This window comes from Pezoporus wallicus, unplaced genomic scaffold, assembly GCF_028554395.1.
Source record: "Pezoporus wallicus isolate ANWC-B61680 ecotype Strahan unplaced genomic scaffold, APGP_CSIRO_Pwel_v1 contig_1739, whole genome shotgun sequence".
In the NCBI taxonomy this organism is placed as follows: Eukaryota; Metazoa; Chordata; class Aves; order Psittaciformes; family Psittacidae; genus Pezoporus; species Pezoporus wallicus.
Genome location: NW_026637351.1, coordinates 446,547 through 462,703, shown reverse-complemented (window position 1 = coordinate 462,703; position 16,157 = coordinate 446,547). Strand labels below are relative to the sequence as shown.

The 16,157-nt window shown below is 37.1% G+C and overlaps 1 protein-coding gene across 2 annotated transcripts in view; it reads right to left on the bottom strand.

The window, feature by feature from the left end:
* PKNOX1 (PBX/knotted 1 homeobox 1) overlaps window positions 1-15,573 on the bottom strand; it is a 29,043-nt gene extending 13,470 nt beyond the window's left edge. Inside the window, exons 1-5 of one of the 2 annotated variants that reach the window (XM_057405011.1) lie at window positions 15,434-15,564; window positions 12,483-12,625; window positions 10,847-10,948; window positions 8,149-8,261; window positions 6,844-7,015 (exon numbers count right to left, since the gene is read on the bottom strand). In XM_057405011.1, coding sequence (XP_057260994.1) covers window positions 6,844-7,015; window positions 8,149-8,261; window positions 10,847-10,897 — 336 coding nt within the window. In that variant the 5' untranslated portion in view covers window positions 10,898-10,948; window positions 12,483-12,625; window positions 15,434-15,564. Of the gene's footprint in view, window positions 1-6,843; window positions 7,016-8,148; window positions 8,262-10,846; window positions 10,949-12,482; window positions 12,626-15,433 lie in introns of both variants that reach the window. The other variant, XM_057405010.1, reaches the window with a different exon arrangement.
* Between the last annotated feature and the right edge of the window lie 584 nt (window positions 15,574-16,157).

The following is a 16,157-nucleotide window of genomic DNA, read 5'->3' as shown; positions in this document are numbered from 1 at the left end:
CCAGGACTTATTTACTCATTTACAGCTATGCTAATTGTGGCCATATGGCTCCTGCTCTTGCAGCATGGGTGGACCAAACCGTAAATTTGTTGGCAAAGGTCAGTTTTCCTTGAAATAATAATCCAAACCAAAAAAGCAAGAACTCCTGATAAAATCATCCTTGCTGAACGAAGGTAATACAAATAAATGTTTCCAGACAGATCACAGCAGCAGTAATACTTCATTCCTATGTTCTTAAATTTCTAACCTTAAAAATCTACAACAATCATGAACAAATCTACAACAGAACAATGAATTTTTATAACACAACTGATTCAGCCTTGCCAGCTGCAGAAATAAACCTGGAGCATAATTTCCACAGAAATGCACAAAGACAGAAGTAACCATAAGATATATGGCAATTGTTGGAACTGTTCTATTTAAATAAAGGTAACGGTAAACTACTTAGCAGGGAAAAAAAGATTACAGAAAAACTTCCAGTTCTTGCTAAAACTGCTATCTACAGCAGTGATAAATTTATCATGTATTAATTTTGGAGACATCTTTAGCCCTAAAAATACCTTAGATTGTGCCTGCATCCTGTCTTTTCAGTGCCTCAAGCACATGATTTATAGGGCATAGAATACACTATGGTCATAATCCCCAGATCACCTTCATTTATCCAGAACATATACCCACCATTTTTTACAAATTTCAGGGCACACAACACAAGCATATAGCAAATACAGATGGGGACAACATATATGGAAAAATCTTCATATACTGACAACTAATCTTCTCGCTCAAATGACTCTTCTTATTTGAAAAAAAACCAAAACAAAACAAAAAACACCCAAGAAACAAACCACCAAAAAACCCAGTTAAAATATGTACATTCACAACTACCCTACATTCCTGAGCAAATCCTTCTGGGGCAATTTAGGTATTCAAGGGAAGAATGTGAACTCTCGGAGGGGGGCTATTTTGTTTTCATTTGTTTTGATTTGATAACCTCTCTCCTATGTTTTAAGACCCCAACTAGGACCCAAACATTGCTAGCAAAGGTATGATTAGAGGTTTATGAGACAGCTGTGCACATTACAATAGCAAGAACACTTTTCAGAAATGTAAAAGCATAGCTTGTTCAGTGAAGAATATCCATACGACATCAGCTGACTTCACCACTACTAACACTTTTCCTGACACAACTGAAAATTCAACAGGATAGTCTTTGAGAAGAAGGTACTGAACCAAAATTCCTTATCCCAAATGAATAAAAAAACTCGGGTGTCTTCAAAAGAAGGTAGTGTCCTGTTCAAATAGGAAAGTGAGAGTATATTTAATGCCCCCTTGTTTTGTAATGCTTCTTGACTTGATAAAGCCTTAAGATACCTGCTCTGACTTCACAGCTGGCCCTACCTTGTGCAGGAGGCTGGAACACAGCTCGAGCTCATAATCCAACCTGAAATCATGCTATGGTCCTATGAATGTGGGGAAATTTAAAAAGCCACCCATATATGGAAACAGTTTCTGAACAGAAGCTCTACAAGAGGCAGGAACCATTCTGAGACATTGTGGTGTTTCTGCAGTGGCTAGGTTAAGAGTAAGCAATAAAGAAGTGGTTAAATACTGAATGCCTTAAGACATAATGTAATTTGTGAAAGCTCTAAAAGTTATCTGCAAACTCTCATGCTGAACAACTTCATGAACATGGAGGAACCTGTCCATGTTAAGTCTTAAGCACAAACGGATACTAATGGAGAGCAAAGAGAAGTTGGTTCATTGGTTCATTCCAAGATCTGTTTTACCTGTGAAAATGAGATAAAGATGTCAAAAGGTAAGGAGCTTCAACAGATGATACTCCATGTTATGGGGCTACAGCTGAGCATGCTTCCAGAAAGAAGCATATTAAGAACCAAGTTCTGGTTCTTATCAGCAAACATATCTCTTCTGGTACTGCTGCTTGACATAAGGACTAAGCTGGATGCAAAGTAACAATCCAAAAAGATATGGAAGTAGTAAAAGCTCAGGGAAAGAAAGTATATTTCCAGTCTGGTAAAAAAAAAAGCCTTAAAGATCTGCAACATGAGGACATGAAGGTTTCTGTAGAAACCTTCAGCTTTCACTTTCCTTCCCACAGGGACTAGAATTTGAAAAGGGGAGATCTGCAGCACTTCTTGCAGCCCATCAACACTATCAAGTTCAGAGAAGATCAATGGAGACATAAACAGCATGAGCGACCAAGAATCAGAAAAGAGAACTAAACTGATGAAAGCCAGAAGAAACCTACAGAAGACATTCCAAAACAGAGGAAAATTCTGGCTCCAATTACATGCTATGCCATGCATATCTATAAGCACTAAATATTTACTGCACAAAAGCGTAACTTGTACCTCTCTCTTTTACCCCCCTGCACAGTCCAACCTGTGTGGCTAGAAGTCAGTGAAGCTGGAAGGGAAAAGTTTCAAAGTTCTGTTTGTAACCATCAATTCTTGAAGTGCAAACATATAACTACCACAGAAAAGTCATTTTCTTTGTGTTTTTACTAGGGATGGACTGAAACTGCTGGGAGAGTTTCAGTCCAAAGACAATTACCTCTTCTGACTGGAAAATGAGTCTGCATTAAAAGTAAAGACATACCTAGAATGTCAAGACTGCATGCATCTCAGAGCAAGCTGATAAAATCTGTCCAGGAGCTAGCACTGAAGCTTCTCAGTTTTCTTTGAACAGATCTAGAACTGAACTTTGCATTTTCCTTCAATATGCTCTTCCTAGGAAGGAAAAGAGGTATTATACACCTCTCAGACAAAGGAAGAGACAGTAACTGAAATGTCACATTTCAGGGATGTCGTAACTCAATTTTATGGGGTTTTCAGTGCTGCAGGTTTTGAACACAAACATTGCCAATTCCATTATATAAATGTACATAAACAACAGGAACATAGCAATAAATAAAATAAAAATATGCTTCATCCAGGTGGTTTCAGAGTACCTTTAAAATTTGTCTCGGGTGAAAAAATCTTCCGTAAGAAAGTGCCATTTTTTCAACATTTTTCCAAATTCTTCAAATCTCTTCTGAGAAATTCTTAAGTCTTCTAAATATGCAGCAACCTAATATCAAAGTTCTATCCCAATCCAGAAGCCGTCATTATTTATAGAAATGCTTTCTTTCATTTCACTTCAAACACCTATTTTGACAATGTGCTTGACAAAGTCAGAACAAAGGTAAAAGGCCTAGTAAAGCTATTTCTGTGTTGACTATTACTCTTTGCCACGCTGTTTCAAGGTGACAAACTGACACTGTTGGAGTGGTTAACTAGAAAGAATGGAACCCCTCCATCTAGATAACAAAAAAGGATTGAAACTTTGTCTACAGGCCAAACTCAGCAATACCTGGATATCCTTAAAATTAAGTTTCAGGTGAACGTTACTTCTATTTCCCCATGACAAACTCCTTTATACTACAAATGCAGGAAACCACCAATTAATTTAGAATGGAAACCATAATACCAAAGTAGAAGGTAATATAGACTGCAGCTTACTAAGAGCTACTCAAGTTAGAAAAAAACCCATACACTGCTCTTAATGAATGTCCTTTCTAGTCAAACTGATCTAATGCCTGTGCCATCCAGATTAACATTAGGTCATTCTCTGTATGAAAATTAAACTATTCCTTTGGAATATTCAATGCATTTCAAGTGAGGTTGCAATGTCAAACATTGCCAGGACTGTAAGTGGCCCTACAGACAGTAGCTGTGACCCTTCACAATTTCTAGTGAAGGGTGTTGTCTAGTCAATTAGTCTATAGGCAGTATGGAGCCTGAAATGATATTCTGCTATTTTTGAGCCATTAGTTTAAGATCAATCACAAGAACAGTGTAGTTGAATTCTATATGCCATTTCCAAAACAAGGAAAAAACCCAAAACAACTGAATTAGTGGCCAATTGCCTTATTGTACACAAGCCTGCAACTCATTTTGGACAGGACTTGAATTTGGCTCTTTATAGTACTATAATGTTCAATTCACCTTAGTTTAGCTCCAAGCTGAATGACTGCTATGAAGCAAGCATTTACACCTTTTTTAACTCTGCTGGGGTCAGATTAGAGCACAGGTGGAAAGGAACTGGTTGTCAGGCCTACCTGCTCCACCCTTCTGGCTCATTCCAATTAGCAGTCTGTACTACCTTCTCCTTTCAAAGGGATGGTTGACTTATATTGGAGATGAAAAAGGAGGAACAGCAAGAACAGAAGATATGACAAAAGTGAACAATATTACAATCCCTCTTTACTATAAGGAAATTTGAAATATATATAAAAAAATACATATATTTGTGTGACACATGGCAGAAAAAACTGCCCAGCTACAGCCTTCTCTGCACAAGCACCAGTATTTCAAGCTGAAAACCATACTAGCTATTCCACAACTTGACAGAAACTCTTCTGATCTTCTTCCTATTGCCTCTGACAAAATGAACAGCCTGTCTGAGCGTCAGCTGTTCAGAGTCCTGAGCTTTCAGGACAGGCAGAGGAGAAGTTGCACTCAAGTTTCATTTGGTATCTAGTAATAGAAAGTCATAGCTAACAATATGACTACAGGACAGGAGTTCAATGCCAAAGATTTTTGATTTTACAATGTGTTTCCAGTTTAAGATAGTACTGGCCTCAGCAGCCATGGAATACAAGACATAAACAAACACTTCCTCATCGTCTTGAGTAAAATCAGTCAGGTCCATGCAGCCCAAAGGTGAATAATACATAAACCAAGAGACTTTGTCACTGCTAAAGTCACAAACAGGTCAACCGGCCGGAACGACTATTTGAACACAGCAGACCCATCTACAACCAAAGCAAACCCACCTACAACCAAAGCAAACTTGAGGCAATTCTTGTGTACAACCAGAAGCACTGGGAAACCAATCTCTGAAGGCTCACAGAAACCACAAAATAGCTCTGAGACTGTTTAATCCACCCCCGTTACCTAAAGCATGGTCAAGGATGTGGCTCAGGGCCACATCCAGTTGTCTTTTGACTGGCTCCAAGGATGGAGATTCCACAAACTCTCTGGACAACCTGCTCCAGTATTCAATCACCCTTACAGTAAAAGTGGTTTTTATGTTTTAATGAAGCTTACTGTATTTTGATTTACGCCCATTTCCTCTTGCCCTTTCACTGGGTGCCACTGAGAAGAGTCACACAGTCTGTTTTCTTTATTTCTTCATTATGTATTTGGATACATTGCTATCTCCCCAAATCCTTGCTACTGCAGGCTAAACAGTCCTGGCTTGCTGAGCCTGTCTTCCTTCATGGAAGATGCTCTAGTCCCCTAATTGTCTTTTTGTCCTTTGCTGGACTCATTCCAGTATGTGTATCGTGTATACAGTAGTGGGGAGCCCAGCACTCCGCTAGTGCAAAGCGGACAGAAAGGATCATGGTTCTTGACCTGCTGACAACTCTTTCTGACACAGCCCAAGTATGCTGAATTTCATTGACAGAAGGACGCACTGCTGTCTCATATTTGGCTTGGCATCCCCCAAGACTGTGAGGTCCTTTCTGTGAAACTGCTTTCCAGCTGGATGGCCCCCAAAGTGTACTAGTGCATGGGGTTACTCCTGCCTAGTACAAGACTTGATATTTCTCTTTGTTGAACTCCGTAAGATTCCTGTTTGTCCATTTCTCCAAAAGAAACAAAGTACCTGTCCTGGGCTCAGCCGTAGCAGTCATTTTTCTCCTTTTTAGTAGCTGGTGCAGTGCTGTGTTTTTGACTTTCAGCCTGGGAACAACGCTGATAACACCGATGTTTTTAGTTGTTGCTAAGTAATGTTTACTCTGACCAAGGACTTTCTCAGTTTCATGCTCTGCCAGGGAGAAGGGGAAGTTGAGAGGAAGCAGAGACAGGACACCTGAACCAAACTAACCAAAGAGCTATTCCATACCACAGCACGTCATGCCCAGTATATAAACTGGGGGGACTTACCCAGAAGGCCCAGATCACTGCTCAGGTAGGGACTGGGTATCAGTCAGCGGGTGGTGAGCGGTTGTATTCTCTTCCCTTGTTATTTCCCTTATCATTATTATTATTGGTGATAGCAGTAGTAGTTTGTGTTATACCTTAGTTACTGGACTGTTCTTATCTCAGCCCATGGGAGTTACATTCTTTCCAATTCTCCTCTCCATCCTTCTGGGAGCGGGGGAAAGAAGTGGGGGAGTGAGAGACTGGCTGCATGGTTCTGGGTTACCGGCTGGGCTTAAACTACGACGGTACCTCTGAATGATGGCATAGTCATCACTCTGACAAGTTTTGCAACATATGTAAAGTTGCCAAAGGTACCCTCTGTCCTATCATCCAAGTCATTAATGAAGATGTTAAACAGTATTGGCTCCGTATCAGCCCCTGAAGTACACTACTTATGACTAGCCTTCAAACTACTCTTCACGCTGCTGACCACAATCCTTTGAGCCCAGCAGTTCACCCAGTTTTCAGTCCATCTCACTGCTCATTTATCTAGTCCATGTTTTATCAGTTTGTCTATATACCTGACACTCTTAAAATTGATTTGTAGAGTCAACCTGGCTACAGCAAGCATGTGTTTCTTTTTGTCTCTAATACACTGACCTCAACCAGTTTAGAATGGGAAGCTACTGTGAAGGGCCCAGCGTAAGTTTATGGATAAAGGGGGAAAAAAAGAGGTCAGAACAACCTAAAAAAAAAAAACAAAATAAATGTTTCTCAGCATTAGCAGAAAGAAGAATCTCCTATAGGAAAAAAAAATTTGAGGAGAAACAATAAGTATCAGTTGAGACCAGATGTTAGGAAGAAGAGGCAAATGTGATCATTGTTTCAGAAATAAACAGTTTATACTTACCAAATTATCAGTTTCTGGATCTTCACAGAAAAAAGGTTTTCCTTCTTTCTCCTGCTTCCTTACAAAATTTTCAATATCTACATCAAAACTAGCAGAAGTTGTGCCTTCTGAGCCTTGTGTAGATTGTTCACATTTTTCAAATAATAGTGCTAACAGGGGAAATAGTGGGTGCCTAGAATAAAAATTAAAATACATGAATAAGTACTTTCACTTTTGTGTATACCACTGAAAAGAAAGATCTACCTCATGTAATGTACAGTCATTTATGTAAGAAACAGACAAGCCTTGGAAGAGAATGCAAATAATACCACTAGCTACAGAAAACATGATGGAAGCTTGGGTTTGGGTTTTTGTTTTTATTTTGGTTTAACCACACAGCCTAGAGGCAAATAAAGCAGTAAACCAGGTATACTTAAATAAAGAGAACAATTGCAAGCCAAGAAGATTATGACATAATATTTTGTTCACTGTAACTGAGTGGCAAGAAACACATTAATATAGTAGATTAGGAATTAGGATTTAAAATAGAATTAATGTAGATTTAAAACTCTGATAAAAATCATTTATTCTGAAATGTGGCTCATACTTAAACATCACAAATAACTTTATAGCATAGATACTGTTCTTAGTACTGTACTCAGAGGCCTCCTATGAAATCAGGCTCAGAGTAGAAGATGATTTTGTTAGCACAAGTCTGAAAATGACTGGATACACCCTTCTGCTTCAGGTTTTTTGCTAGGATTTTTTTTTTTTTTTTTACATGCAAACTGGTAATACTAATGTCTTTATAAAGCACTTAAAGTGAGAGAACACTTAACCTCATCAAAACTAGGCATACCGCTTAACACAGCATTTAACATGGGAAAATCTCAAATTAGTGTATTTATACATCAACATTTAATCCAGTTTGAGCTAACTACTGGGCAATAGATTATTATCCCTAAAGAGGGTAAAGATTGACCTAATTATAACAAAAATAAAATCTCACATTAAAGATTAAAAACTGCAGCATACCAAATAGTGACTATAGTTCAAAAGTCTGAGTTGCTTGATAAATTTCACTTGTGCTTTAACGGCAGCCACCCTTAGAATACCCTTTAAAACTATGCTGAAATTGAACAATCCCACAATAAAGGGAAGATTTTTTTCTTGGCTGAAGACTCACAGTGAAGCTAATTTGATCTCATTCTTTCCCTGCAAACTACTGAGACAGCTAGGCACCTAGTTTTAAACTATTTATTAAAAAAGTAAAAAAAAAAAATCTTCTATTACCCTTCAAAAGACAGAACACGAGTCCATTACTACCTGTAAATGGCCTGCTTGTCTGCATCCATTGGAGTCTGAGATTCTACCGGGGCAGGACTCACCCCTTCTGCATCAGTATCTTGTTCAGTTTTTAATTCTGTTACTACTTGCATCTGTAGAAAAAGAGTAATTTATAAGTAAGCCTGCATGCTTGACGTAAAATAAGCATACTGTTTTCCAGCAAAATAGCAATGCAAAGGGCTACTAAATTGCCAGAAGGTTGGTATGACTTGGCAGCTGCACAAAAAGCTGCAGCAGTAACAAAACCCCTCTTTTAATCCTTGACACTTTTTGATGGGTAGTTTAAAGGTCACTTCAAGTTTCAGCACTCAGCTTTAAAATGCGAATGACAGATATCAGTAAACTGTTAAAGCATGTTGTCTCCAAAATGGCTACCTTTGGAATACAGGTTACATACAAAATACATTGTTCCAAAAAAATCATGGGGATGTCTGCATAAAAATCCTTTAGGATACAAGCAACAGAAAGGCAAGTTTCTACTCTTTGGCTTTCCTTCTTATTACTTACTGTACATTGTATCAGGATAGTGAAGAAATGAGATTTTGAAGTGTCTCTTGTCCATTAAAATGCGTATTTTCTTCTAAAGAACTGAAATAGTCTGTGTATTCTGTGTCTCTCCTATCTTCAGGAGCATAACCTCCCCTGACCTCTACCACTCAAATTTACATATTGTAATTAACAATTATTTTAGGAATATCAAGCTACTGGAGAAGATGGCAGTAACTGCTTCTATAAATCCATTTAACAAGTTACACAATCTCCCACTATTGGAAAAACAACGTAGAGCCACAGCTTCTACAGAGTAGCTCCAAAATTGCGGTAAATGGCTGGTAATGCCTTTGAGGTGCTTTAAATGTGTGGCTTTTAAATCGCCTTAAGTGTCTTTTGGACTAAAAGGTCTTAAAGGAACCTGACCTGTGAAAATCATTGTTTCTGCCCCCAACCCAGGCTCCTATTGGAGCCCTGGGAACACCTGTACAAAGAACTTCCTGCAATCTTCTTTTTTATTACTTTAACCCTAGCACATTCTGTCTCAAGTAGAGACAGACAGTGTTACAGATACCACCAGAGAGACAGCACTGACACCTGCAGAAAGGAAATGTACAGAATGCAGTCCTCTGCCTTCTTTTCCCATGAAATGTATACATTCCATCACACACAGAAACCCTCCAAGAGGAGGGCTGGCCTCCAGAAACTACTAGAGAATCTGACAGAATTGAGGACCAAAAGGTGATGTCAAGCCATCTCCTAGCACTATCAGAAAGTGAGAAAATGCCAGCATATCCTACCCAACAGAGCAGCCTGCCTTGCAAAGCTGTTCCTCATCAATCATAGATAACTTTTAAACCAGAATGCTTGCAAAAAAGATGCAAATAATGGAATAATTTCTTGGCTAATGACACAAAGGAGGAGCAAAATAAAGAGGATGACTCATACAAGTGATCGAAAATGTTGAGCCATACATCTACAAGTTTGAAGGAAGAGAGCATGTTCAGCTAGGGCTCCATCTCACTAGGGGGAAATAGTTCACTTAAAACTTCAAGCTATTTTCTGTGGGCCATTTCCAAAATACAAAAGCAGCTGGCACCCAAACTACTTGCCCAGGTCACCCAGAACTTAAAATACAAAACAAATAGAAATAAAATTCTCTCTACTAATCCATTTCTTACAAGAAGATGTATTACTTTCACTGATTTGTTGTCACAGGATGGCAAGGGGAAATAAAGTAAAAGATGTAAAGCAGGTGAGAGAAGAGAAATTCGAACTGCAATAAAAGTAGCAAACAACAACAAAAATCAATAATCCCAGATCGCATTCAGGTAAACACATTTTTATAAGACATGGGAAAAGTTGCCTCTTTTTTTTTTTTTAATTCTGACTGTTCACCACTATTTCCATCTGCTGACAGAAGTACTTGTATTTACTGCTTAGGGCTGACATAAAGTAATGTAAAAAAGGGTCTTCAGAGTACAGGCCACTGCATCACTTGTCTCCAGTTAACAGTATTTTAATGTAGCAATTCAAATAGTTGCAATATACAGCCTGCTGTACAATGAAGAAACAACACAGCCAGACATATCAGAGTATGTTTCATTATTCTAGCTGTTTGTTACTATAAGTAAGAAACTGGAAGCCCACTGACCAGCTTCCTAATTAGCTATTTTATCAATGACTTCATTAATATTAATTCAAGTATTTTTCCAGTTTTCAGCCTGAAGCGTAATTGAATCAATTTAAGTGTAGTCTAAGTAGCATATAATTCTAGGTAACTAAATTTATCCTTCACTTGCTCAAGACCAACAAGTCTATGACTGCATCAGTGTCATCCACTGTAACTGCAGACACATAATAACACTGAAATATCATCTACAAAGTACTATGGATGCCCATTCGACTTTTCTAAAAACAGGAACATTACAGCACACAAGTGATCTAAAGCAGATTCAGAAGAAAACCTCTTATCTAACCATTCTTTCACAAGTTAATCGAAGTCATGCAAAGATTAGCAAAGCCGTTAATAAGTATCTAAATAACTGCTTATCACTTTAAAGATCTTGCTCTGCAAACAAGAAGAGATACTTAAAAGAATGCCAAAGCAGGCATTAAGGAAAAAGTCACTACCTTATTTTTTCTTGCTAACTGTATTTAGTTCATAGAGAAAGAAAACCACACCTACCTGTTGTCCATCTTGATAGTTGTCTATACTTAATGTCTGTGTTGCCATCATGGTTAGTAATACGTTAATTAGGTCAAATCATCATAAGTACGAACAAATATCCTTAAAAAAAAAAAAAGGTCAGTTATAAAAGTGACAACTTAGAATCCAGTTATAAAAGATGAAAATATAAAGGTTTATGCACATTTCCCCCCAAAAATCTGCGAATCTGACAATGATAGTTAGGTGCGTATTTTTCAGTGTCGGGGAGGGAGGACAATGATCAAGTTGGAAAATGCTTCAACATTTCATCAGCAAAAAGATCCTTTTATATTTTAACATAAGATTTTTAATAAGTGGCTGTGGTTCTTTTACAAACTTCAAATAAACTTTAGCATATATTTTTGTGCTACTTATCTAAGTTACTCTAAAGTAATATAAAAATCTAGGACAGAGAAAAGATCTACATTTCTGTGTTTTGAGAAGGCTAACAAAACATTGAGCCATTACTGTAACTGAAACAACAATGGACTACAAACGATGAACCAAATGTAAAAAGTATTTAGGAATACCCTATTTACTTATAGGGATCCTATTCTAAAATTAAGGCCTGAAATTACTTTTAGAAACCAAAGTCTCAAATTACTTCTGACACCAGCCATTTAAGGCTCAACAAAGAATAGAACAGTACCTAACAACTTTTAAACACTTGGGCCTATGTGATTATAGTTTCAAAAGTGACCTAGGAATTCAGAAGTCTCATTTTCATAGACATTTGATACTTTGGGAAATATTATTTTTAATGGGATTTATAGCACAAGTAAGAAATTCTAAGCATTAGCTAGAGTTTGGTGCTCAAATGAGTTAAAACACTTTTCCAAGTTAGACATTAAGTAATAAAAAAAAAAGCATAGCACATTGATAAGAGTTTATTCATCATATTACTAATATACATTTCATTTTCTTGTCAGATTAGCAGCCACTACAACTGAAATCACATCATTCATTAGGCTATTACCATTAAGTATTACCACAGAACTCAATTTACCTTGACATGCAGGAGTCCTAATGTTTAGCTACTATTAAAAATACTCATATTAAAAAAGAAGACTAGAGCTCATAGTTCGAAAAAGATTATATCCTGGTATTAATTCCAGGTTTTCTGCTCTCTTCCACTTATACCAGTATCAAAGAACTAAGTTTCAGTATTCTCAGCAGTTTCAAATCTGAAACAAAACCTTTTTTCTTTGTAACGTGTTCAAACATTACATTTTTTTTTAAACTATTTTTAAACCTTTCATTCACTATTGCATACTACTAAAGTATGTGACCATTTTGAATAGCAATGTTTACATTTCTGGATATTTTCCAGCACAGATAATAGTCTCAAGTAAATGTTTCATTTACTAAACCGAAGAAATTTCAGGATCCTCGGCTTTGTTTAACAGTTTCAAGCACAGAGACAAACCTAACTTCTTGCGACAAGCCTCAAGCCTTACTGTGCATCAAGTTCTACCCATAGTGCAATTCCTAATGGTTATTTATTTGTTCATTCATAGATTTTTGATTTTTTAATTAGCTTCGAAGACCAGAGAAATCCACAAGGATGACATAAACATGACCTCCTCTAAAAAGCAGGTTACTGACTTTCACTCACTCATGCTTAAATGGAGCTGACACTCTTTGGGAGACTGCCCTTTTACACATGCAAAGGCATCTTCAGAACCACAAATATGAACAGACAACAGATCCTAGTTCTGGTACTGGGTCATGCGCTTGCAGAGCTGAACAAGATGCTATCTGTAGACAACACGCACATACCATCTTAAGTAGCTACAGTTTGGGGATTCCTATGCTAAAGTATATTTTTCTTAGGAATATGATTTACAGAGTAAAAGAGTAAAGACTGTGTTCAGAGTTCTCCTAATCGCTTTAATGAAAGTATTTTCCGGTTCCAATTTGTCTTTACAGAACATCAGTAGTTCTTTCTTTGAAAGTCCAAAAACATGATTTCTTCACAAAAAAGGAATGACATACATCCACTCACTGATAGAAGTACTTCAGATTTTTTTATATGTATTTATGAATTGTTAATGTTAAAGTTATCTCATTTTCCTGTGGCAAATGCTGATTTATCTTTCAAAATACTTTCAGAGGGGTACATTCTGAAACATCAGTCCTGTAAGCATTTGTTTTACATTTAACCATTTATTTTCTTTAAAAAACGGTAGCTTGCAACTGGGGCATTAGCGTCTTTCTATACAAACAGAATGAATGGTCACATACAAAATGCTGCTTGTCTTCCTTCTCAAAAGGCACACATTTAATTTCTGACTGTGATATCCAAAGAACAGACCAGACTATCCTCAAAAGTAGAACAGATCAGTAAAAGAAGAGAAAACACTATTTAATAATTCATTTAGAAGCTGAAGAAGCTCCTTACAAAATATGGGCAAAGAAACTTTTTGGCTGCGGGAGAAAGATGAAGTTCTTAGTCACAAGTGAGGAAATAAGAGGTAAAACAGTCCTGGAAGAGAAAGAATGTCTTAAGAGTTAGCAAGGATGTAAAATCATATTAGTGACACAAAAAAGCAACAAAGAGGGAAGCAACAAAGATAACACACACAAGCTGGTGAAGACAATAGGACATTGCAAGAATAGCTGGAGAATCTGACAAGCTGGATCAACCCTTCCTTCTAGATTTCCATAAGGAAAAGACATTCCACATCTGTATGTCCCTCAGGCCATACAAAGAAAGAAAAAGCTAGATCCATAGATTATTTCATCAAGAAGGACTTTTGTCCTATTGTCACCCAGTAGAACAGCTGAAAATTCTACATGGGTAAATCCTTCATTTCCTGTAAAAGCTTAACCTCTGACTTATAATTACAGTGGAAGATTAAGCTATTAGGCAAAATAACAACTGATGGGATTTAGCGAAGACAACTACTGCAAATCAAGAAGAACAAATTGAGCTAATCACATACTTATATTGAGGCAATTAACTGAGGAATTACTTTGGTTCAGTAAAGAGGAACATCTCCTCATTACCCAGTACTGGTAAGAAACAAACTACATTAAACTGTAAGAAAAATAACTGAAAAGGTATTTACACATTTGGCTTTTATAACCTAATTTAGGCTACAGCACCCAGTTCTAGTTAACAGATACACAGCCCAAGCAGATGTTCATTCTGCAAGCAATGATGCTAGATGAAAATGGTATCGCACCCAGATGTTCTATCAGTGCCACCCTGGCAGAGTTAATTACTTCCACAGCTCTACCACTGCGCACACAGAACATGTGAATTGTTTCTGATCCGTTTTACACAAAGTCAGCTAGGCTAGCTCAACCCGCTGTTAAAGGTGGCTGTGATGTAAACCAGCTGACTTTGTCTGAAGCACACTGCTGTGGACTCATGCAACCCCTGCTCTTGGCTGACCTATTAGTGTGGTAATTTCTGCTCATGTGTGGCAATTATCAACTCACAGCAGGACCATCTTTAACCAGCACAGCTATACCCAATATTATATAGCCTATGGTATCTGAAGTGAGCCTAAGAACACGACTTCTGAACAACTTAGCTCTAAAAACGTCAACTATTTTTTGTTAAAGAAATCAAGAGTAAACGAGAGTAGAAGGAAAACTGTGCATTTGTGTTACAGTCAAAGAGTTACAAATAACAAAAATAACACAAGGGTGAGAAAGTGAGCCAGCCTGCTTCATGCAGAACAGAATTAACTCTGATTCTATTTATTTTGAAAACAAAGTGTGAGGAAAACCCAAGGAAATGTTTAAGGTCATGTAAACTGGAAGCTGATGCACAAACTGCAATCAGAAACTCCACTGAGATCTGTGGCAAAAGGGAATTCATAAAAGCATTGTGTTCTGGAAAACAAAGAGAAATGAAAAAAAAAATAAAAAATCAAGCCTTTAATAAGTATGAAGGTAAAATGCAGAGTAGAAAGGAAGCTAAATTAAGAGGAATAATCATAATTAGAAATGTGGAGACTGTGCAAGTTAAGGAATATCAAAAAGAAGAGATTAAAGGTGAGAAGAAACATGTACACAAAGTGATAACTTTAACATACATCACTCCTCACTTGCTCTACTTACTCCTTCATAATTAAGAGCGAAGGGACCACCCAGTAACATTAACATAAGGTAAAACCAAGCTGTTGGATTTCAGTAATATCATTTTTAACATATACAAGCTACAACAGATGTTTGTAAGAGATATAAATAGTTATGCCTCAGGGTATAAACTAACCACTAACTGTCTTAGGGTTGTGAAGAAACTACCTACCAGACTTGTTAACAAGTAATCCTTCCCTCTAACTTTCCCCTATACATGTTCCTTTGAAGTCCTTCACAAAGAAATGAACGACTGGCAGATTCAGCTATTTGTTCATTCATTGCTCTATAATATACACTCTTATATTCACATACAAAGTTAAAAAGAAATAAAAATCAAAACAGCAAGTCTGTTTGACACATTAAAGGTATCTAGAACCATCTTCACTTTTCATCAAAATACATAATGATATTTGCTTCCAGGGCGCACTGCTTTTTTAAAGGAGATAAAATATTGGATGTGAGAAAGCTCACCCCTTTCCTTCAGTGGGTTGAAAATGACATTATCTTGTTCCAGTAGAGTGATCCCACTGATGTACAAAGTAGACAACAGAAACCTAAAAAACCAACAGAGAAATATTCAGGAGATAACAACATAGCACATACTTTCTGAGACTGAGTATGACCAAAGGAAATATTACAGTTTATTACCCCCAAGTTGAAACTGACAAGCCTTTTTTGTTTGCTTGCTTGCTTGCACGTTTTGCAAATCCGGTTTCTTTTTTTTGGTTGGTTGGTTTTTTGGTGTTTGTTTTTTTTTTTGTGTGTGTGTGATTTTGGTTTTTTGGGGGGAGGGGTTTTTAATTTTAATAATCGCTAATCACACCTACTCATGCTATTATTTGAGCTTTCCCTCATCTTATTTCATTCATTTGCCATATTTACCTTTGCTGAAGCCTCTAGCAGAAGGCTGCATTAGGACTGCTAACTTGCTTGTAGTTCAACTTTTATTATTTTAGTCTCTGGCTCAGTGTCTGTCTGCTTAGACTAGACAAGACACATCCCAAAAATAAAACTATGAAATGCAAATAGCTGTAACTCCTCAGTGTTGTAAAAATTAAGCATGAAACCAAGAAAGGTAAAAGTCTTTTTTATCTATTTATTTAAATTTTAAATCTCCTTCATAAACATGCTTTGATTTTACTATAGAATGTTTTCTAACAAGGACTATGACCAAGTAATCAACTACTTGATATAA